We start from the raw sequence: 23512 nt of genomic DNA on the forward strand, positions 1-23512 counted from the left end.
CCTTAGTTAAAAAATATGTATGTCTATGTATTCCATAAAGGAAAAATATCATGGCCACACAATGTCATATTCTGGCCTGCATACGTTTGTTAACATCGCTTTGATGACTTGTTGTCTCAAGGTGCCTGGTGCCAGCCAGTTGCTTAACTCAAGTCTAGGGCTTTAAGAAAGTTTAAAATGTCCCAAAATAAATAAACAAAACATTGGTCTGTGTTTTTGTTGTAAGTATGAACAAAGCCTCTTCCTGCACATTCAAAATGGCCCATCATCTTTTTCTGTGTCTGATGTGACAGGCTTGGGTACAGTAAAGATGTCCTGGCATTTGATTTTAACCTTAGGTGTAGGAGTCTGTGCCAGGGATAGTCGCCTCTTCCCTGAAAGCAGTCTCAGGATCTCTCCAACCTGACCCTCAAGAGTCGACAAACGGCTACTCAGCGACTGGATGTCCTCCTTCAGCTCCACCTTGATCTCCTTCAGACTGGTCTGGAGCAGTGACTGTCCTGCATTAGGTAGAGCAACAGGCCGCTCTAGCGTGCACACACTTCCGACCTCTGCGCTGTGCTCGCAGGGGTTCCTTCCAAGCAGGCTCCTCTCAACGTGGCTCCATTCAAAAGAGTTCCACTCTACACCTGTGCTTTCACTCTTGCTAATACTGATGTCAAAGGAGTGTGTCTTGAGATGGGCTATTTCCTCTTCACCCTCTTTCCCAGCGCAACTGGTGCCACCCCCTTTATTCATCCCCTCACTTTTTACCTCCTGGCTCTTTCTGTCTTCTATTAGCTGATCTGTTGCTTGAGGTTTATCAACATAGTCCTTCTCCTTTATCTGGTCCACCACAGTGAGGTTGGGGTGGAGTGTCATGATATCTTGGCCATCACTCTGGCTGGCTTCCCCTTTATGGACAAATGCCAGTGTGCTCTGCAGATTGGTGACGGTGGAAATGGGAAATGTACTTGAGTCACCAACTGCATTGCTAGTCTTACCATTCAGGATGGGTATGTGATTGGGATGCAAAAGGTGCGGCTGACACTGCTGACGGGGATGGTTTGGGGTGGGCTGGTGCAGGGGCTCCACCTGTGGCCGATTGCATTCCAGGTCACGTTCAGCTTCACCCGGAGGAAGATCGTTTTTCTGCTGCTTGAATCTCTGAAACAGCTTGCGGACTGGGTGGTCAACGGGAATGGAGAGAGGTGCTTCATTCTTATGCCTCCTACGCTCTTCCTCTTCCCTCTTCACGTCAGCGATCTTTCGGAATATGATCTATTCAGAAAACAATCCAAAGAGAAGAGTTTATAGTATTATGTTTTTGAAATCTTGTTAGATGAAGAATGTTTCAGAATTACTTATTAATTTTAACTTTACTTAATTTAAGATTCGCATATGTTTAGTGTTTTGCACCTCCCTGCCACAGTAAATTCCGTGTTTGTATAACATACATGGCGAATAAAACGAATTCTGATTCTGATTCTTCTAATCTTATGGAATGATGAAGCACAATCTGTCTGAACATGTCACAACACAAGCAGACTGATGCCATTCTAAGGCTCAATTAAATAAATACAGATGTTTACTCATGATCACAGCTTTTTCTAGTAAAGGGAAAATAGGCACGCTGAAGATCTTTCAGAACAGCACAGAGATTTAGAAGAGAGATTCAGCAGACAGAGTTAGGCACATGTAATCCAGGGTTACAGGGCACAAATTAATTAAATGTAAAATAAAATTATTTATAAAGAGTAACCAATAAATAACTATTATATTCACGAAAGTAATATACAAGAGCGATTATTTATTTGTTGATTAAGAAAAGTGATGCTGGTGTGGTTGGGTGCCAGTTTCATACAGTGGCTGTGTGTACAGAGTTATGTTGTGATGAAGTATTGCTGTGGGTGAATTTATTTTTTGGGTTTACAGGCGGGAAAGTTGGGGTTCTCGCGCTCTCTCGCGCAAAAAAGGGGAAGACTACTGAACTAGAAGAGGGACGAGAGAGATACAGCTAGACTAGAGATTGCAGTTATTGAAATGAAAGAAAGAAAAAACGAAAATATTGATTTACGTAGTTAGTTCCCCTGTATGTGTGAAGATAGAGAGTAGTTGAAGTGTGATTGAGAAAAAGAAGATCTGTTATTTTGTTTCGTTTTTTCGTTTCTGTACATTGGTTTAGCTAGTTGCGGTTGGCTAGGCTAACTGTACTAACCGAAGAGAAGAGAGGTCCCGTCTGCTACACTACGGTTGGGTGGAGAACTGTAGAGTAACCTCGGCCGTATTGTCCTCTTTTTTTTCAATTGTTTTTGGGAAGATCTAACTAAACCATCCATCTGAGTGAACCATCGTTCTGAGTGAATCATCGTCTGCGGCGTACAGTACTCTTTCCCGGAGTACAGTACTGGAGTGGAGTGCAACTCCATCATTAGCAGTGCTAGCAAATTGAGGTGCTAGCGATCGCTGTGAGAGACTGAACAAAAAGAGAACAACTTGCTAGGACTGGTAGGACAAGGACCTGATTTTATTTGATTGATTTATATATTTTTTTCTACCCTGGAGCGATTTGCCAGACACTTGAACCTGGACTGATCACTTTTGTATTTTTTGTTTTGAAGGACTTACTTTAAATCGTTTGTAGGTGCGCGTGAGTTCACGCTGCCTCACTGTTTTATACATGCTGTAGCATTCATTGATGAGGTTAGATTGAGGGTTTCTAAATTTGGTTGTTCCATTACTTGATTTGTGTATAGATATATTTGTTGTTTTTTATACTTGTACTTTAAATCAAATCAATAATCCCCTCATTTAAATTAGAGTAAAACAGTATCCAAAAAGTAAAGAAACAAAATATCAAAAATAATAACAACAACAATTTTATTACCTCTGAAATATAGCCAACGTGTTCTGTGTGTTTCATTCTGTAGTGCAAACAGTACCATCTTTCCAAAGAACCACATATTCTGATACATCTCCCATTGATCACATTATTATTCTCTGTAGCGGTGTTAAAGTTAGACACTCGTTACACACACAATGGGATTTCAAAAAGGGCACATTGAAAACTCTGTTGTTACAATACTTGCACTTCACATTGAATAAAACACATTTAAAAAGTAAATCATCAAGCTGCTTAAGGTACACTGTGTTATCCTTTTGACTGTCCTGTTGTTAGGGTTTAGGTAGTTTTAAATGTATGATACTGATTTGCTTGGATTGAATTTTTGATCCAATTCATGAAAAGTAAATAAACAAAGTTAAAACAAGCAAGGCAATATGGCTACCTTTCCTGGATAGGTTGGTCATGTAAAGAGCTCATAAAGGTAAGGATATCAGGCAAATGTTATCACCATATTTCTATTCCTCAAAACTCTCCAAGTGAATTCAGCTCAGTATGCACTCCTTACCCGTTTGCGTAGATCACAGGTGAGGATCAGATTTCGAGAAAAGGAGTTGGCGAAGGCCGTGTAGAATTCGAGGACCTTCAGCAGGGCATCTCTACTGATTACATGCAGGTCACAGTAGGTGAGTGCCCGGACGTTGGCGCAAGCACGAGCCAGTGTGGTTTCCTTCCAGAACACATCCCCAAACACATCTCCCTTACCTGGTAAGTAGAAAAAAGAGCCAATCACGCTTGGATTCCCAAAGTCCACAACTCTGAATCATTGAGTGTCGACTAACGGGTGCTCACCCAGAATGGCGATGACCTCGTCATCCTGAATAACTTCCAGTGATCCTGATACTACAAAGCAAAGGGTGTCCAGACTTTCGCCCGCATGGAATATGAGGTCCCCAGGTGCACAGTGTGTGGTCTGGAACTCCACGGCCAGGGAGCGCAGACAGCCGTCACTCGCAAGCCTGAAAGCCGGGTGCTCGTTGAAAACTTGATTGTTGAGATGTACACAGATGTCAGCTCGCATGTCTTTGGGACAAATGGAGAGAACCTGGCAAGAGAGGGAAGATACGAAGCACCAATAGATCACTTTGATGTTTGAATTGAAGTGAAGTTACATTTAGCAAAAAACTCCAGCAGACAGCCCAGTGAAAACTTTGAATTACATTTACATTTAGTCATTTAGCAGACGCTCTTATCCAGAGCGACTTACAGTAAGTACAGGGACATTCCCCCCGAGGCAAGTAGGGTGAAGTGCTTTGCCCAAGGACACAACGTCATTTGATACGGCCAGGAATCGAACCAACAACCTTCTGATTAATAGCCCAACTCCCTAACCGCTCATCCATCTGACCCCCTTATTATTATTAGAAAATGAATTAATCGAAAATGTTTTTTCTTTTTTTCCACAGAACACAAACCAGCCTCTTGGAGGAATTTGTCTTTATAAAATAATATAGGCCTATTATTGCTATGGGTTTCTACCTAAATAATAGTCAGTGATGCCAGAAAGTTCAAACGGTCACCAGTTTTAAGATTAATTGAAAATAAATTGTGTGCATAACAATCTACACAATTATTTTACTGTTGAGTATAATTACAAGAAAACAGCAGAGACACTTGCAATAGCCTATAAAGTCAGCACTTTGTTGGTAGCAGGTTGCCTCATTTGTCCAATTTGCTTGTGGTGTCAACCAACACACCTTGCTCAATATTGTTCAGTATATTTCATGACCACCATCCCTACTGCAACATCTACTTACCCTCTCTGTGTCAATGCCTTTGGAAGTAGCCCAAGTAGAAACAATGTAGTCCATGACCCTCTCACTCAGACCTTTTGGAACCTGGTAAAGCTTGAGAAAATCACGCACATTGTTGCACATCTCATGGTAGCGGTTGGTGTTTGTGTACATCTGTTGGAAGATGGTGGTCACGTTTCCAAAAATGGTTGCATACAGCAGGGCTGAAACAAAGGAAGGGAAGGGGAAAGTATAATTTCTGAAACAACAATACCACCAGTCATGGTTGTATTACGTTATTGTCATCCTTCATGTATAGAACAAATCTGATTCATAGCTCCCAGAATACTCACAGCCCACCATCATCATGGCCACAGAGAAGATCTTCTCACCGTCTGTGGTTGGAGCGATGTTACCAAAACCTATGGTGGTGAGACTGGTCATGGTGAAGTAGAGGGAGGAGATGTAGAGAGTGTCCTTGCTGGGGCCGCCCTCCCATTGGCCGGAGCCACTGATGTTGTAGCGGTAGGGTGTGCCGATGCTTGAGGCTAGCTGGTACAGCCAGCTGTCTGTCTTGATGGTGTTGGTGGCCTCGTTAATGACCTCGTAGTCCCCGATGCTGTACCAGATGCAGGCTAGCCAGTGAGCTACCAGGCCAAAGACGCACACAAGCAGGACCAAGACAGCTGCCCCGTATTCTAAGTAGTGGTCCAGCTTTCGAGCCACTCGACCCAGACGAAGAAGTCGAACTACTTTCAGGGAGCTAAATAGGCTGCTAAGGCCCTGTAAAAATAAGAAAAAAGGTTTATTTAAGGCTCATTCCTCTTCCTCATGACACCAAGTACATTGATGACAAGCGGTGGGTGGTGATGTATGCGTTGAGCGATCCTTTTCAGGAATTTTCTCAATGCATAAACTGTATAAGTAGCACTTGTCTCACAAGCTTTGTGCGGAAATTGTGACGGCACTTGAAGCCTTTAGGCCTCCCTCCACCTACACGCTTGTACGACGATTAGGATTCAATCCACTCTGGGTATAGCAACTTCTACTTCACAGTTTCAAGACATGGTAGGGGACAATATTAAAGAGGAAAAAAATACTTGATGATTATGTGATGTTGACGCTAATTTCCCCCAAAAAACAAAACACAATATCATGGACATTACACTTACAGATAATAATGTGGGCAATCAAATAGTTTCAATGTTCTTACTGGGAGTACAGAGTCCTCTGTCCGTGTAGTGTTCCTCTGGGTACTGGATAACTCTCTGATGTGCTGGACTGCTGATGTCTCTGAGATAGGATCCTTTACACACAAAAGATAAGAAGCACCCTTACTAGTCACTGAATACAGTCACTGTTAATGTACATGTGGTGAAACTACAAGTTAACAATAGAGCATAGGTTCCAATCCCACACCCTGGCAGTCCTCACAGGATATGGTGGTTTTGGTGACCAAACAATTCACAACTTAAGTCAAAATGTGAATATTCCATTTCTTAAAAGGCTGATAAGCGAAACAACGCTGAATATTTGGCATGGTTTTCATTATCTGTAATGCATTATGCCTTTCCCCCATCAAGTATCATTTATATAAAAAAAAAAACTAAATGTTCTTGTTGTCTACAGACTTCAGGTCCTTTGAAGCACTGATAAACTAATAGTGTTCTAGGTGACCCAGTCTTCAAAAAATGGTTGAGGTTGTTGACAATTCCAGTTCATCTTTATCTATGTCTGTTTTGTATCTATGTCTTGCTGCAGAACGAATTGCCGTCCGGGACAAATTAAGTTTAAAGAAAATATCTTTAGTATGTCACCAACAGTTAACAAGCAGCTATATTCTCAACTGTGAATGTTGTTAATGATCTGGTCATAGTAACAGTTCAGTAGGTACTACAGTTTAGTTAATGTATGCAATTAAGGCCTACCTCGTCCACATTTTCAAAGGCATTGATAATGTCATAAGGCAAGCAGGACAGCAAGTCGATGACAAACCAGGTCTTCATGTAGTTCATTCTAATCAGCTTGGGGTCAGAAATGACTTCTCCACCTGGACCCACAAAGGTCGTATGGAAGTTGAGCACTATGTCCACAAGGAATATGACATCTACCACGCTGTCTAGAACAAGCCAGGCCAAATTGTTCTGCTTGGTCTTGAAGGACACGTTGTAGGGCACCATGATGGCGGTGTAGAAGGTGAGGATGAGGATGACCCAGTCCCACGTGGTCTTGAAGAGGCAGTAGTGGAGGATGATGTGAGGGGGAGTCTTAGGTGCCTCCTGCTTATACTGAGGGAGAATGTCTGAGCCCAGCTGTAGAGCCTGGAGTCAAATGACAAAGGAAAGATATACAGCACACAAATGATTGTGGTTATTGTGACTATTTTGGAGATTGGAACAGTGTATAGGCAAATAAACTGGTTATGAATGTGTAGGTATGTTTTTTAAGTGCTGTACAGTAAGAATACTGTATATTATCAAGAGTTTGATATATTGAGCCTGTAGTACGGTAGGTTATAGTGACTGAAACATGGTTATTCCTTGGCCTACACTGCCACCTTGTGCCTTTGTTGATGCATAAGAGTGACAAATTTAACTTAAATTTTAATTGAGGTATATTGTATATGGCAACATATTGAGTACAGATTAGGTAAACAAAACATACTGTATTGTACAATTTGAGAGTTTTATGGGTAAATTAAGATATATGTTATGTTACTGTTACACTGTGTCTGGTTAAAATACAGATTATTCTTTGGCACTAGCCAAAACTGAGTAAAACTGTTGAAACTGGGCTCTTCTGGTCATTGACTCATCTGCTGTACTTGTGTAAAAGCACAATATTTTATTAACGCTTAGATAAAAACATCTTCTAAATCAAATTTAATATAAAACTTAAATGTATCCCTTTCTTTACTCAGGATAATTGATATTTACTCATTATTTAAGTTTACGATCGTGACAAAACAGTGAGAAGGAATTAAGTACTGCTCTATTTTCACATTTTAATTGAACATTTAAATCAGTAAGCCATTGAACCACTGTTTTTACCCTAAATATTTGCATACAAAATTCCATTAGCTGTACAGTTCTCCAATACTCCTGATCATCTTCCTTCCTTTCTAATTATCATTATTGAGATTTCTCAACTTTTTGCCTTCTTTAGTTATTTGAATGATTTAATCCTTCCTGGCAGGGGAAACATTAAATAGCCTTGTTTGTTGCGCACCTCAGCCAGTCTGGAGGGCTTGTGGCTGACTTCTGTCTTGGCTGGTGCCAGCTGCTGCATAGTGCTGCTGCTTGTAAGTGCTCGTGTCAGTCGAGTAAGCTTAGTCCATCCTGTCAGACAAAATAACAAATTAAATCAATTCAGTTCCAGTATCCACCTTCATAATGTATAATCATGTCCTGCCAGTGTTATTTTATGAGGGTCTAGGTAAATTCCCAGCACGGCCAGTGCCAGTAAAACATTTCCGATGAAAGATTTAGGTCATGACCAAGTGTAAAGGTGTTGGTAACCTTTATTCATCTGAGAAACACATAAGAAACTCAATGGCATGCAATTTATTGAGTTGAATTCTAGCACTATTGAACTAGGTGTATGGCTGTTCTAAAATAGATATAGAAAGAAACATTTCAAAACTGTAATAAACTTGGTAGAGGGTCGTAGACGACCACTTAAATATGGGAGTCAGGTGGCTGAGCGGTTAGGGAAGCGGGCTTGTAATCAGAAGGTTGCCAGTTCGATTCCCGGCCGTGCCAGATGACGTTGTGTCCTTGGGCAAGGCACTTCACCCTACTTGCCTCGGGGGGAATGTCCTTGTACTTACTGTAAGTCGCTCTGGATAAGAGCGTCTGCTAAATGACTAAATGTAAATGTAAATACAAAGGGAGAGGGGTTGATAACAGGGAGAACAGCAGTTAACCCTTTAGTTTACCGTAAGTAGCAAGGCTTGCTTAAGGGACTCGGTCACGTATTCAGTGACTCAATATTAGTCCTTCTGACAGTTGGGGCCTCTACCATTGCTTAGACAAATGTCCAGTTATCTGTTCAACCATTCAGAAGTTTTTAAAATAAATATAGGCATATGTCTCTTAAAATATGCCCAGAGTTGTTCTTGCCATCTGCCTTTTATTAATGACGTCACACTGCAAGATAGGACCCCAGGGATGTCACTCTGGACCCAGTGGGAGGCATATGACCATTGACCCAGACAAACAACATCTGGGCCCCGAACAACAACACAGGCTCAACAATACTGTCTCCGGACAGTAGATATAGTACAGTGAAGCTTCAAAGACTATAAGCAGAAGATATTTAAAAACACTTTTTTTGTTTTGTTAAATGTTAGTTGTTAAACTGTGGTTACCTTTTTCAAATATAACCTTGTGGATGACAGAGAAGAGCAATTTAAAACAGCGAGTACGGATTTGATTAGGGTACAGCATGGGGACTTTATTCAAAAGCTGTTGGCCAAATGCTCATAGATTTTGATTTTGTTGGCATGAAGTTCCAGAATGTCATAATTTGTGTATGTCAATTTTAAGTGCAAATTGCTTAACAAATCAACACTCAATATCAATCCTGTCCAGCACACTTTGAAATGAAATTAGCTGCAGAAGCCAAGCCACCAAACCAACAAAATGGTAGTTAGTCAGAGTTCAGATCAGCCACTTTCTAATTCCTCATGTAGTTTACTAAGTGTATAAGGTAATGTGTTACTGTATTAGGGGACCAAAAAAAGAAAAAAAAATCATTCTGAAATTAAATTATCAGGTGGATGCTTTCCTCCCTACGCTGAGTTAAGTTCGACTGATCTCTATTTTTAGGGACATTTTGACTGGTCTCTGTTTATAGGGAAATTTATAGGGAAACAATGCTATATTTAATACAATTATTTCCCAAAAAATTTAGATCAGTCCAACTTTCAGCGTACACATTCAAGCTACAGTCTTTTTGTCATAACAAATGTATTTCAAGCGTCTACATGAAATCTCTACAACAAAGGCTACTGCTTGCCTGCATTCATTGTGCTTACTGTTTAGAAATTAAAGAAACACTTAATGGAAAACATTACTGCCCCTTGAATTACTGCCCCTTGAATGAAAAGCAGTCAGCCAGACAGACTAGGAGAGATGGTCCATTTCAGTGCCATCTGTGTCATCCCCACTTCAATTGAGTCGGTTCAATTAGTCAGTAGCCGACAATGATCTACTATTCTGTTGTACTAAGAAATGCATTTCTAGGTTATAGATATCCTTGGCATGGTGACGGGAACCTTTTAGTAGCACAACAATTTAAAACAGCCAATAGCATCTGGTTCTGTCCTGTGTGCAGGGCCAGTGAATGTTCCTTGTAAGGGAAATCGCCTTATGTCTCAATATTCTGTTAAACACTCCATGTGGGAGGTACATACATAGAAATTGTTTCTACTGTTTGTCAACATCATTGTACACTTATCCAGATTGCCTCCAAATCATGTGACAAAGCCACTTAGCGTTAGTCCTGTTTACATCAATAATGAATTACTGATCATCACTCAAACTATACAAGCACATGGACTTGTGCTTGCATTCCACCATATTCATGTACATGCATGTAGTAGTGTACACTGCCTGGAGTACCCAAGTGTTGTGGCACACTGGGACAAATCTGGGCAGTCAGTCATGCATGCCATGTTTCCCCTTGCCTCATAACACCTCACTATAGTCTGAATTGCAAAAGATATGTTTGATCTTTTCAAGTGAAATGCAGATACGTTATCTAAACCCATAATAGCATACCAAAATACAGTGTATTGAATTAACAAATTAGGTAATTTGTTAAATTCATTTCCAGTCAAGCAGTAATATTGAGGGGAACAGTTTTGAATAAATTATCTTAGGCTTCAACAAAATGCTAATGTGTGTCAAAATGTTTTATCCATCTCAACTAATATTTTGAACACTGACACTACAGAAAAAGCAAAAAATGATTCATAGATAAGGGAACAACCCACCCTTGTTGGTCTCATCCTCAATAGGCTCCTTGAAGACTGTAATATCTTTGAATGTGCAGAGAAACAGGACCACTTTGTTGCTTTCATTTCGGATTGGAGCTACCTGCATGTAGAGCCATATTGGTGTCTCTGCAAGAGTACAGAAGAGGGGGATACAAAAAAAGAGTGTGCATTTCCAGACAAGAGAATAAAAATGAGGTCAATCCAAAGGGGGTTGGGGGGGTTGGGAGGATTTGAGACATTCCTATATTAGATCCAATTGTGTTTACTATTATTTGAATTAAGCCAATGTAATATATTAAAGACAAAGATAAAATAAAGAGTAGATGTTGGAGCATTGAACCACACACAGTCCATATCTCCCACGGTCAAACAGGCCAATTACCGGCCAGTTACTATAAACTACATCCTGAGATTTGATGGGACAGTAGGCCCTACATAGACAATGATTGGTAGTGACACTGAAGATAATACTCACTGTTCTTCTTATAGAGCAGCACTTCAAAGCAATTTGATTCATAATTATCAAAGGCCTGTCTGACTTTGTCCATTGTTTTCTTTTCTGTATGTTCTCCGTACATGAAACTGTAAAGACGGTAGGAGAGAGTAGACAGGAGTGGTAGAAGATAAGAAAAGTAAAGAAAGATGGTACAAAAAGAAATCCACAAAGATGTTGGAGACAAATTGCCTGTGATGAGACATCCTTACTTGCATGTGCTGCTTCTCTGCATAACTTCAGCCCTGTGGTAGCCTGACAGCTTGCAGAATCCATCATTACTGTAGACAACCGGCCATTCGAGTAGCTGGGCATTCCCCAACAAGAAACTTGTTTCTGAAAGACAGAGGTGGGGTAAGGGACTGAAGCGAGGGGATTTATTTTAGTATGCAACAAAGGCGTAGCCACGGGTAGCCAAGGGCTACCCGGGCAAATTGGGTAGGCACAGGCCTACCCAATTTGTTCTAAGGCCTACCCAAAATCGAAAATATCTCTGAAAATGTATGCACGGGTTCACATTGCAAAGTAAACTAGAGAGGGTACAATTTCTGGGGAAATTGTAGGTTGTGCTTGTTTGCGTCGGTTGCAGGTGGGTCCGTCCCCTTAAGTTTTTCCCTTCTAGTGATATTTTCTAGCCTGATGTTGTCATACTCATAATTCTAGTCAGAATATGAGTCTGATACCGCTCCATTGGGCTGTGAGTATGGGGCGTGTTTCAACCGAACCTGGAAAAAAATGCCTCTTCACTCAATCGCTACCAAGACGAAACTTTTGACACCGATGTTGTCTATGTAGTCCAAATATTAACAGATCCTTAGGGTTTTGGAAAAGAAAGAAAAATAATAAATAATAAATACATACGTGAGAGAACAATGGTTGTGCTCGCCGAAGGCGTAAGCACACCCAATAAGTAAAAAAACTGAAAAGATGCATATTTTTCTAGGCCTACACGAAAAGATTATTCTGGCTACGCACCTGGTAGCCAGAATAATCTTTTTGTGTAGCAATCAAGACATTTTCAAGATTTGCCAGATTCAGATTCTGTGGCAGTTTGTGACATTTTGAGATAAAATTGCTGACACAAGCTCATCTGTTCAGGATTGCTTTCTTGCACATTGTCAGTTTTGGCACTGTGTGAATGTTTTGTGAGTGTTTCATAAGGGCCATGAGTCTTCTTGAAAGCCTAATTTGATCTGCCTCTGTGACACTCTTTGAGGGCAAAGCTATTCCATAAATAAGGCTAAGAGTAGGATCTTTTTTCGTGAGTGGAATGAAGTTTATCACCCCTGACAAGCTGTAACATAATTAGGGCGTCTGAAGGCTGGGAACTCAGGGCAGGATATGAATCGCCCGCGCCTACTGGGTCCAAACCATTTCACAGATCTCTGACTTCCAATGAAGCTTTCACTTCATCGTTTGTGTGTGGAAAAAATAAATAGAGAAAAGCACTGACGTCTGACCTCAGAGAACTGTTTATAGTGTGAAGTTAGGGAGAAATATGACCACCACAGCCCTGACTTTTTATCTATCGTTAAATAAAACCCAATTCACACAAACGGGCATCAAGTTATTCTAGCACATCACTTTGACACCTGTTACAGATGTGTAGCTATGTGGATTCCTTGACTTCACACAACATGTACTAATCATTAGACAGGTTGATTCAATTTTGCACCTATTATCATTTTTAACAGAGAACTAAATGATGCCATCCATATCAAAACAGTTTGCTGGTGTAAAAAAAGAAAGAATCGTAAATGATCTCAACCTGACCATGTCAGCTTCTTGCTTTGAGATGCCAGTATGCAGGGTTGTTAGTCTTCTCTCCCCATTTCAAGATTGAAATGCAATCTGCAAAGTGAATCCCAGTGCACAAAGAGAGAGGTGATGCACTCTATCCCATGTAGAGTTTAAGGATGGTTCCTCCTCTTCTGATTAGATGCTCACCATGGGCTGTGCCACAGTATCACAGTAGTGGCCAGGGCAAAAAACTACTTCTCTTTTGGTAAAACATACATTTGGTCAGACTCAAGTATTAAGGATGCCTGCTCATTCCACCAGACTAACTATAGCTACAATGAGATTTTTTGTCATTGTAGCTATGATTGAAGACTGTGTTGAGCTAGCGAGAAAGACAGCACAGCTTCTGTTGGAAGAGGATTTTGATATGTTAATGTGATGCAATGGTCCAACAAAGACATGGGCTTTATTTAGCTCAACAACAAAAAAAGACAAGAGGCGTGATGCTAGTTGGGGGATCTAAGGCTCTTGAACAAGTGCACATTCAATTAATCAGACTGTCTCCACATTCTCAGTCAAAGCATCTTTGGTGATTATTGCATGCAACCAAACAACTTAAGCGTGAACATGGACCTTTATGTTGAGTTCTTATTGAGTACTTGATTCAAGTGATTGAGTGCCATCTCCTTGCGTTTTTTAAAGCATGAAGACTGTGCTGGAACCCCTGCTTCTCCAAGGAGTCCATGTTCTGGCCTACTTGTGCCATGGTGCTTTGTACTGCCACCTCACAGCAAGGAGGTTCTGGGTTTGACTCCAGCAGGGACACTGTTGGCATGTTCTCCCCAGTCCCGTTGGCCCTCAGGTGGTTTATATCCCAGGCCCTTCAGTGTGGAGTTTGCATGTTCTCCCCGTGCTCAAATTGACTTCTTCCTCAAATAACCTCGATACAAAAACATGCAGAACAGAACAGACCGCATGAGCACTTGGGCACCACTGATAGGGCTACCCGCTGCTCCTTGTTCCACTTGTAGGAAGGACAGCAGGGATGACAAAATGCAGAAAACACATTTATATGGGGAGCACTCCTGCAATTATGTGTGTGTTCCCAGTGTCACTGCTCCCTGCACACGTGTACACGTGTCACTACTGAAAGGTGAATACATGTTTGTTCTTCTACCTGACAATATGCCTTGACAACAGCCCACTAGGAGTCTAACTGCATTTGTGACTTCAACATTCTCAGTATATATTTAACAACAACAGAAATATATAGAAAAACAACACATTACATCAAGAACAATACTTGTGTATTACTATCAGTAGATCTGCTCCCTATACAGCACCTCAATATATTATATAGTTCCTTAAAAGTGAATGACTAGGCAAGGGCTGTGAATTCAGTGACACAGCTTGAGCTATTCCATTCCATCGCACTTACATGAGGGATCGTGCACAAAACAGCACAAACAGATCTTGAGATATGGATAACGATCACCCCACATAGTGTATAGCAGAATAACTTATTGATTGCTGTCCATCCATGCTTCAGCAACTAAATATTTTTTTTCTGAATGAAAAGGCAAATATTGTTAGATTGAGATCTGAGATCCCATTAAACAACCCAACTGTATTAATGTCAGATGTGCTTCCATCATCTGTATCAGGGGGCTGCACACTCATCTCACCAATATTCCAGTTCTGTATAGCCTACTTTTTTTCCCCTATGTTCAGATTAAAATAATAATTCATTCAGAAAAGAAGACACAATAAATAATGGTGGAAGAAAAGCTGAATATCTAGGTTGCAAAATAACTCACAAGGTCGGAGAGAAAAGTTTTCTTAAATTCCAACATTTCATCACAATCCTCAAAACAATGTGCCTTCTTGAACGTGCCTTTAGTCAGTCATCATTTTAATATTCTAGCCAAAGTAACTCACCACTTGAGCGCCGAATAATATTCTCTAGAAAGGTGTTCTGCGGTGCCACCAATCCCCTCTTCCCCCCGTGCATTCTGTGATCAAAATTTAGCCGTATGGGTTGTAAACTCAGTAAATCTGATCACTTAATTCTAATAATATCTGAAATATTCGTCAGTCAAACGCAGAAACAGTTTTCAATGAAACGCAGTACTGCCAACTACATCAACGTTGTCCCGTCTCCGTAAATAAGACTTGCTACCGCACAAAACGGCAGCGCTTCTGCAAAATGAGGCTATGAGCATTGTAGTCCACCGATAGAAACTATATCCGCCCTTTATGATGTAGGATGTGCAACATTTTAGTATGGGTACATTACACACTATCAATTTAAGAAGACTACACATGGAGGTTAATATTCATACACACAGTTCACTAAACATGCTGTAGTACAACATAACTCATTAAGCCCACAACTACAGATACTTGATTTTGTCATGAATATTTATTATCGTTTATTGTTCACTTAAAGTTGTGTGAGATGTGTAGACTATTAAGCACTGCGTATCGTAATTTGAGTGATCTTCTTTCACCCATATGATACATTCTATATTTAGAATTTCATTTTGATATGAAAATGGTGTTTAAACAAGATATTATTATTACAGAAGCAGTGTGCACATATCAACAGTCTTCTGTTTCAAATAAAATACAGATAATTTGTTTATATTGATACCATAATTGTTTATTCAGTCAACATTACATTATTGCTGCAAACTTTGTATATAGATAAATAAACAGTAAAGTCAAAACTCAGATCAGAAGTTGTAAAAATATCCATTTGGACAGATGATTATTACACGTTCAGTTAATAAAATAAATGAACCAATGCTGTCAAATTAATGTTCATAAATTTCATGCAATTGTGTCCTCCTATTCTAGTCATCGCCTTGAAACCAAACTGCCTATGCTTATGACTTATTTTGCATCAAATCAATGTACAGGTGAAACAATGAGACAAGTATTGAGACAATTTTAACAATAAAAACACAAATGAATCAACATTGGTAATATAAATACCTTTTTCAGTGTTTTTGCCTTTTCAGCGTTGTCATTTATAAACTTGAAGAGATATGCCAATATATTAAACATTATGCCAGTTTTTGATCATTATTGGGGAGGTTAGTGGATGTTTTGATGCCATTTCACACTGGAATTGTTTCAGTGTGGGGGTTGCTAGAATCTTCCAGATCCCTTAAAGCCCTATAAGAGCTTCATTTTGGTGGACTACTGTACCTTAGTATTGTAGCAATTGTGTAAGTGTGAATAGAGAATCTTTTTTTAAAGAAAATGTGTATATCCAGTCAGTAGTCTTATGTGGAAACAGTTCTGTGCAAAATGTTGAAATAGTGCAGCTTTTAGGTAGTTTTTAGTCAGAACCTAAATATTCTTATATTTAATGCAGATTCTGTGCCATGCCTTTTTGGCATGTCTAATTAACAAATGGATGGTATGGATATTGGACATATGGATATATATGACATATGAACATATGGATGGTATTAATAAACCCCAATTTATGCTAATACAATAATGTAAAAGAGTACAGAAGATTTATGATTTAATTTAAATTATTTCCTCAAAACATTTAGAGTAAAAGAGAAGGGCAACAATGATAACGTCGGTTTAAAACAATGACGGTATTCAATCACAGTAATCAATCACAACAGCACAGGAAAAAGATCAAGAGACACCACTGGAGGCTCCACTTCTCCACTTGAAGCTCCCAGTAGAACTAGAGACTAAGCTTGAGATACCCTGTAAGGATATCACTCCAACTGAGAAACATGAGCTGTGAGTGGCTAGCTTTTTAACACCACAGTAGAAATAAATGTTACGTCTTTGAAAATGTGCAAACAGTTATGACAAGTTTCAGCTTTTTTACAATTTTTTCATGAACTAAATTGGCTTCACACCCTTCTTTTCCCTTCACACTGGCAATCTGACACCATAGCCCCTTCAGAGAATGTGTGGAAAGGAAATAGGAGAAACAAGCTGTGGGTGATTTCTGAAAAAAGAGCCACCTCCACTGTCAAAGACAGGACTTCATGAAACTCCAAAATATATATAAAAACAATATGAAAAATGTTACACTGACCAATTATGTATTTTTTATGTTACTGACATTTATTTGCTGAGATTGATAATGTGAAGAATAGGAAACAATTTCAAAATGATAGCAGTCAACATCGTTTTTGAATTTATCAAAGTTATATTATATTATGTGTGTAACAAGAATCATGGTCTAAGGATGGAAGCGACATGTACAGTGCAAATCATATGTGGTCCATTCTACATTATGGTCTCTTTGTTGATTTTGACACTTGCTAATAATTAGGTAAGCAATTTGAGGAGCCAAATAAATCCTTTTAATTGCATCTGGTGCAGGGGCATCATTAGACTGTTTTTACTGGGGCGCGTGCCACAGTATAAATCAGCTGTGCCCCTGTAAAATCTAAAGTTTGAGTTTTAACAATTTACTTTATTAGTCAGTGCATTCATTTAGATTGATAATCCGGGAAAAATAAACACAGTATCCCAATCAACGCTTGTAAAATCAAAGCAGTTTAACCGAAAACACAAATCAATGTCCGTTCGAGTTCCATGTCAGCGTACTCTTCTGAGCTTGCCAAATAGCCACTGCAGCCCACACACAGAAGTATATGTATCTGTTGTATAGTGGGTTAAGCAAATTGAGTTTCTATAGCCTAATAGTGCATTGTCTGCAGCAAGCTTGGAAAAAAAAGTGATATGAATAGGGGGCCTGTGCCCCAGTAGAGCTTTATGTCTAACAACGCCCCTGATCTGGTGTTAGTCCCATGTGGTTTTCTGCTTCAGTCCTGCTGAGCATAAGTCTAAATGATGTACCCCCACTTCAACTGGATCTGATCACTATCACTTCAATACATAATATTTTCATTACTGTTATCCTCCAACCATGATATCAAGGGGTTTACAATACATTTACAGGTCTAGCTAGTGGAATAGCTGGAGCAGTGGATCAGTCTTTAACCATTTGAGTACACTGCCAAATAAAATGAATGTATAAAGTACAGTTACATTTGCATTTTACATTTACAGTTGGATATTAAGTATGAGTGCACTTTACACTGTACGACTACCAATCACATCTGCCACCATGCAAGATTGTCCATTTCCTTCAGTTCATCTCCATCTCTCAATCCACCTCTAGTATGAAAAAGTACAAAGGTCTGAGTCAGACCCAATAATATACAGTAAGAAGCACATCCATGTTTACGTGAAGTTCATGCAAGCTGCATATTTGATTTGGTATAAATTATGGCCAGGTCATCAAATGTGAATTCATAACTATTTGGAACATTATATTTCCAATTTCTACTACTTTGTAATACCTGTAGTAACACGTATTATGATGTGTATTTAAATGCCCAAAACATGTACTGTCAATAATATAGTTTTGCTTGATCTTACTGTCCGATTACCTAGGAATAAGGGCATCCTAATGTGAAGTATTACCAACCATATTTCCCGTTTCAAAAATAACTCAAATATGCTCAGCACGAGGCAATAACAAGCCTGAACCTAATGGAGGATCTGTACTGATTCAGGGAGAGACGCTCTCAGGAAATGTTTAAGCAGCTGAAAATAAGGGGCACAACAAAGACACAACTGAAGGAAATGGAGCCGTAGACAACATAGCGATACGGCAGCTCCACCATCATGTTCTGTCGCGCCTCCCTAACGTTGTCACAAGGCACCTTCAACACACGGCAGACCAATGGAACAGTAATTGCTTTGGTGGTCGCCCGAACAGCGAGCAGGCAGGATACTCCGATGAGGAGACGCAGTCCTATGCGGACCAGTAGGTCAGTGCTGAGGGATGGAAAGTATAGTGGTAATGCCGACAGGGCTGGGTCAGCCAGCAGCCCCAGCTGATAGTTTAAGTGGGAGGCTAAGGCAGCCCCAGCCCCAGTGCCTAGGGCCTGTGCGGTGTCGCCCCGTGAGGTGCTCCAGGAATCCAGAGAGAAGGCCAGCAGACCCAGGCTCACATGCAGGGTAACAATGACCAACGATGCATACGGGCTCATCAGGTAGAAGCTGTCGATCTGGGCCAAAAATGGTCTGAAGCAGGCCAGGATCAACAGACTGAAGAGGAAGCCTGAGATAACCTCCTGAAACATCAGACAAAGAAAGAGCTGAATGTTACTTGTAAATCAAATTGAAAGGTATTTTCTTTTAGAAAATGGCTGCTTTTTGAAAGTTCATTGTTTATTGCTAATATTGATCTACAGTTTTCAGGAACCAAGAAAAAAGAGACTGCTACAATGCCCCACCAGTTCTTTTCCACAACAGTAGAGAAAAAGGAACTACAACAGATGCAAAAAAACCCACATAGGAAGTATGGTAAAATAGGTCAGCTAAAAGCACTGCACCAAAAGGACAGAATAATTGCACACACACTACACCAAAACTCCCCACCAACAAAGATTATCAGTACAAATGGATAAGTAGAAGGTCACTGTGTCATTGCGCCATGCTTCATGGACAGTGGGTATAATAAACTGAGGGATAATAAAGTTGTGTGATAGCAGAATTCACAACGGTTAGGTGGTGGGCTGAGGTTGCATTTATTTTTCCATCACTAATAAATAGCTCAATAACTGTGGGTTACAGCTATTTCTGCTAGAATGTTCACAGTAGGAAGTGAACAGTAAGTAGGTAGGTCACTTACACAACATATAAGCAGTGTACAGACCATAATTGTGAAAGTTTGAAATATTCCTAATTTCTTAACTCCACCCATTATGCATCATATTTGCCATCAGGGAAGTAATCAAGGAACAAAGCATTGGAGAAATGTCTCAATTGGGCCCTCGCTGAGAACTTTTCATTCTCATAGAACCATTATTTTTCTCTTAATAGAACCTGTCTGCCTAAGCATAAAACATTAGAGAGCATACTGACTGGTTGCTTCACAGTGTGGTATGGGAGTCGTACAGACAGGGACCGCAAGGCCCTATGCAGTGTGGTCAGGTCTGATGAGTTCATCATCGGCAGGAAGCTCCCTGCCCTACAGGACACCTACCACACATGATGTCTCAGGAAAGCTGGCAGGATTCTAAGAGACTGTTACCACCACCCATCCTTCAGTCTTTTTACCTCGTTACTTTCTGGCAGGTGATACCGAACCATTCGGTCTCGCACACGCAGTCTGGACAACAGTTTATTTCCAAGGGCCATCAGGCTTCTGAATGGACATTGATATAGACATTGATACACTTCTCACTAGCCACTTTACACACTGTCCCTTTCAGCTAATAGTTGCACTATCAGCAATATTGCACTAATTGTACTTCACTTGTCTTAAGTTAGTATAGGTTTATTATAGGTTTACTGTAATGTACATTGTATATTATTTTTTATATTTAGGAGGTTCACTATATTTTAGCTTATCATAGATGTAATCTATGTTCCGTGTACTTATGTTATGCCAGTTTGCTTTGCGTCGTCTTGTCCTAAGAATTTCAGTGCCCAGTCTGACCCTGTGTTGTTCTGTGCATCTGACAATAAAAGACTTGAACTTGAACGTGATGATTAAAACTTAATGTCAGGGTAAATAAAGCCCAAAATGTTTATGATCATATTATTAACCTTGTGTTCCAATGTTCTTGGTAGATAGAAGCAACACATTTGTACTGAAGTAAATGTCTTATCAGTCACTAAGTGCAGCCCAGATAAGATGTGTAGAAGTTAACCCTCGACATATTGAACTCAGTGGCACAATGCGGCAGTGATTTGGTCTGCGCTTCAAAATTCCCCAAAATGATTCCTATAATTGAAAATATACACAAATGGCAAATACACACCCACTGGTAAAACTGTATCAAGGTACAACGTAAAATGTTTTAGGCCTCTTTGAAATGTATACAAATGCCTAATTAAACCATGACTTTGGAGGACAGGGGTTAAAAATCTTTTCAATCTTAATGTTGCCATGTAGAAAATACCACTAACTCACCAGAATGGAGTGCATGCCCATGTAGATTCTGCTTATGCAGACCAGGATGCTCCAGCAAATGGCCACGCTTAAGCCAATCAGGAACGGGTACTGCGAGCACAACAGAAATACAAGAGGTGGTTTATTATATGAATTTAAATCTTTTTCAAGCACTTAAATGTGCTGCATGTCCCTGACATGACAATAATGTATTTGTCCCCACATGGTTTAGTTACATTTAAAACCACATATAATATAGGTTAAATACATTTAAAATGATACATTAATTGTAAACAAAAAGGGGGGGGGGGGCGACGACTATATTTGATGGTTCTTTTGTTGAATCATGTCAGTCATGTACTTTGTATAGCATAACTGAATCTTCTTGTTGAACAGGGAGGCCTGATTTTCTAAATTAGTGAATCAAATAAAACATTAACCTGGCATGGCCTTCACCCTACACCCACCTTTTACCTGAAAATCTTACCATTAACATGCAGTGTTTAATCATCTGAAAGATAAGAGATAAAGACCAAGTTCCTTGTCTTATCACACACAATCTTGCTCTTTGTTCATCTGCCCTTATGAGCTCTGTGGCTAAAAATCATGAAAGTGAGAGGTGGCATGTTCATGTAAATTTAGAGCATGCAGCAAAATAAGGATATCACATATTCACTTGTTTGTCAGTTTATGAGACATGCAACATATCCTTATTTACTACATGCTACCATATGGACACATGGAACAGAAGCTGCTTTTAAAAATATACTTAAGAAAGCATGATGCACTGCTAACTGACATATTACTGATAAAGTTTGGACCATAAAATTGGACTGGAAGTGATTGTGGGTCATTTTGCTCAATGACAGAAGGTAAACCCTGCTTTCTAGGTTCAGCACCATTAAATTGTCATGAATAAACGTCAGATGGAATTGTGATTGGTTTGGGTGCCTTTAATCGCAATTCTTTTTCGCAACATGTATTTTCACAACATAATTGCAAATATGTTTTGCTGAAAACAACACCTGATCATGTTTTTTGTTTGTTTTTTTTTACCATGTTTCACAATCTTTCTGGGGAAACATTGGGGTAAGTAATATTTGTTTGTTTGTATCGTGTCAGTGGATATTGACAAAAAGATAAACATTGGGTCCAATGGTTTAGGCTACATTGAGATGTTGTGCTTCATGACCTTTTGAAAATAACTGCACTGGTATTTACCTGCCAGCGTCCATAAGTGAGTAAGAAGAGGCAGAACGGTATGGCTGTTCCCGACATAGCGTGCGTCGATGGCATGCTGTACTCCAAATTGTAAAATATCTCCACCTTAACTACGGGTGGCGATGTCGGTCGCGTCCAGCGGATAAGGTCTTTGGCGCACTGACCGAAGAAGAGATTCCAAATCCATACCACTATTAGTTGTCTGCTCACAAAAGCATCAACATTCCACATGAGAAAGGGAAAGAAAACTATGAAGAACATCTCGTTGCCCAGCTCAGTTCCAAATGTGAAAAGATAGAACAAAAACTGATTGTTTATAATAAACTCCTGTCCTACTTCGCCAGTCAAAGAGTTCTTACGCAGAGGTTTTGCCCTTTTCATTGAAACCCCCGTCTTCTCGTCATTACTTAATTCAGATGGCTGGACAGCCATTCTATGGCCAGTTTCTATCCTTCTGTCCAAATCTCTACCTGCGTTTGGTTCATCCGCAGCTACGGATCCAGCCTCCCCATTAGGCAACCCCTTTGAACAATCATTCTGTTGCCATCTATTTGAGGCTGTATTTCTTTGCTTGGGGCCAACATCCTCTTCACGTAGGCCCTGCTTCACGCAGACACCATTGGACGTTAAATCGTCCTCAGTCGTGTTCTGTGGGGGAAACGTTCCTTTCACTCCACAAAGCTGTTGGAAACTCGCCACATGGTTCGGATCTTGCAGATATCTACAAAGCCGTGTTAATGTTGTTTTAAGTCCGTTCGCCATCGCGACGCCTCAACCAAATGCCGCCTTCAAAACCACAAGCTCATTTTGTTCGTGTACCTCAATTGAAGATCCACCCTAAATAAAGGCTCAACGCACGACTTGAATAATTAAAAGAAACCAACCACTCCTAGTCCGACAGTAGAGAGATAACACATTTCGTCGGGTGTGTGGACGTGTGCAAACAGCAAGAGGGCGGATTTCCTTCGCTGTGTCACGGGAACATGCGCGCTCACTGTTCCCTATTAACTACACTAGACTATGAACATAACATGGGGTGGCATACGACATGCCAGGCTGTTATAACACATAGCCTACTGTCTGAAAATTGAGAAATCAGGCTGTCTTGCTTTATATTTGTTTAACTGTTATCATAAAATTAAAAGTGCGTAGTTTATGTTGTCAACACGGACGTGCACGTCGGTCCCATGACAACATAGTTATGACAAAAAACGAAACGAAAAAACGGCACAGTTGACCAGTTCTGTCGATGTCCGCTTCGATATATTCATTGTTTTCACGTTGCTTACTTTAAAGCAACTTTCATTGTTTTCACGTTGCCTACTTTAAAAGCAACTTTTAAAACATGTTATATAACGGTGTATTTATCGGTAGCCTATAGGCTACAGCAGTGGTTCTCAACCCTGGTCCTCAAGTACCCCCTGTCCTGCATGTTTTAGATGTTTCCCTGTTCCGACACACCTGATTCAAATGAATGGTCGTTAGC

General features: G+C 40.1%; 2 protein-coding genes across 2 annotated transcripts; both read right to left on the reverse strand.

Moving 5' to 3' along the window:
• Nucleotides 1-252: 252 nt before the first annotated feature.
• Nucleotides 253-14859, reverse strand: LOC136947667 (potassium voltage-gated channel subfamily H member 5-like). Its single transcript, XM_067241796.1, has 11 exons — nt 14787-14859; nt 11321-11444; nt 11091-11197; nt 10613-10741; nt 7843-7952; nt 6543-6935; nt 4968-5397; nt 4639-4838; nt 3674-3926; nt 3390-3586; nt 253-1260 (listed from the first exon to the last, which is right to left on the reverse strand). Exons 1-11 carry the CDS (start codon nt 14857-14859, stop codon nt 253-255), a joined length of 3024 nt encoding a protein of 1007 aa, XP_067097897.1.
• A 681-nt stretch (nt 14860-15540) lies between these two features.
• Nucleotides 15541-22919, reverse strand: LOC136948061 (sphingosine-1-phosphate phosphatase 1-like). The gene is made up of 3 exons (XM_067242326.1): nt 22027-22919; nt 20827-20916; nt 15541-18979 (listed from the first exon to the last, which is right to left on the reverse strand). The coding sequence occupies exons 1-3, from the start codon at nt 22786-22788 to the stop codon at nt 18428-18430; spliced, it is 1404 nt and encodes a 467-aa protein (XP_067098427.1). The 5' UTR covers nt 22789-22919; the 3' UTR covers nt 15541-18427.
• Nucleotides 22920-23512: the final 593 nt, after the last annotated feature.

This window comes from Osmerus mordax, chromosome 8, assembly GCF_038355195.1.
Source record: "Osmerus mordax isolate fOsmMor3 chromosome 8, fOsmMor3.pri, whole genome shotgun sequence".
Classification (NCBI taxonomy): domain Eukaryota; kingdom Metazoa; phylum Chordata; class Actinopteri; order Osmeriformes; family Osmeridae; genus Osmerus; species Osmerus mordax.

Bases quoted from the DNA above. Each gene is read 5' to 3' on its own strand.
- LOC136948061 (XM_067242326.1), bottom strand. From the start codon at position 22,788: ATGGCGAACGGACTTAAAACAACATTAACACGGCTTTGTAGATATCTG. The intron at 20,917-22,026 runs GTAAATACCAGT...TTGTGCTCGCAG, and splicing joins TCACTTATGGACGCTGGCAG to TACCCGTTCCTGATTGGCTT. The intron at 18,980-20,826 runs GTGAGTTAGTGG...CTGATGTTTCAG, and splicing joins TGGGCATGCACTCCATTCTG to GAGGTTATCTCAGGCTTCCT.
- LOC136947667 (XM_067241796.1), bottom strand. From the start codon at position 14,859: ATGCACGGGGGGAAGAGGGGATTGGTGGCACCGCAGAACACCTTTCTA. The intron at 7,953-10,612 runs GTGGGTTGTTCC...TTTGTCTGACAG, and splicing joins TGAGGATGAGACCAACAAGG to GATGGACTAAGCTTACTCGA. The intron at 3,927-4,638 runs GTAAGTAGATGT...CTCTCTTGCCAG, and splicing joins AAGGCATTGACACAGAGAGG to GTTCTCTCCATTTGTCCCAA.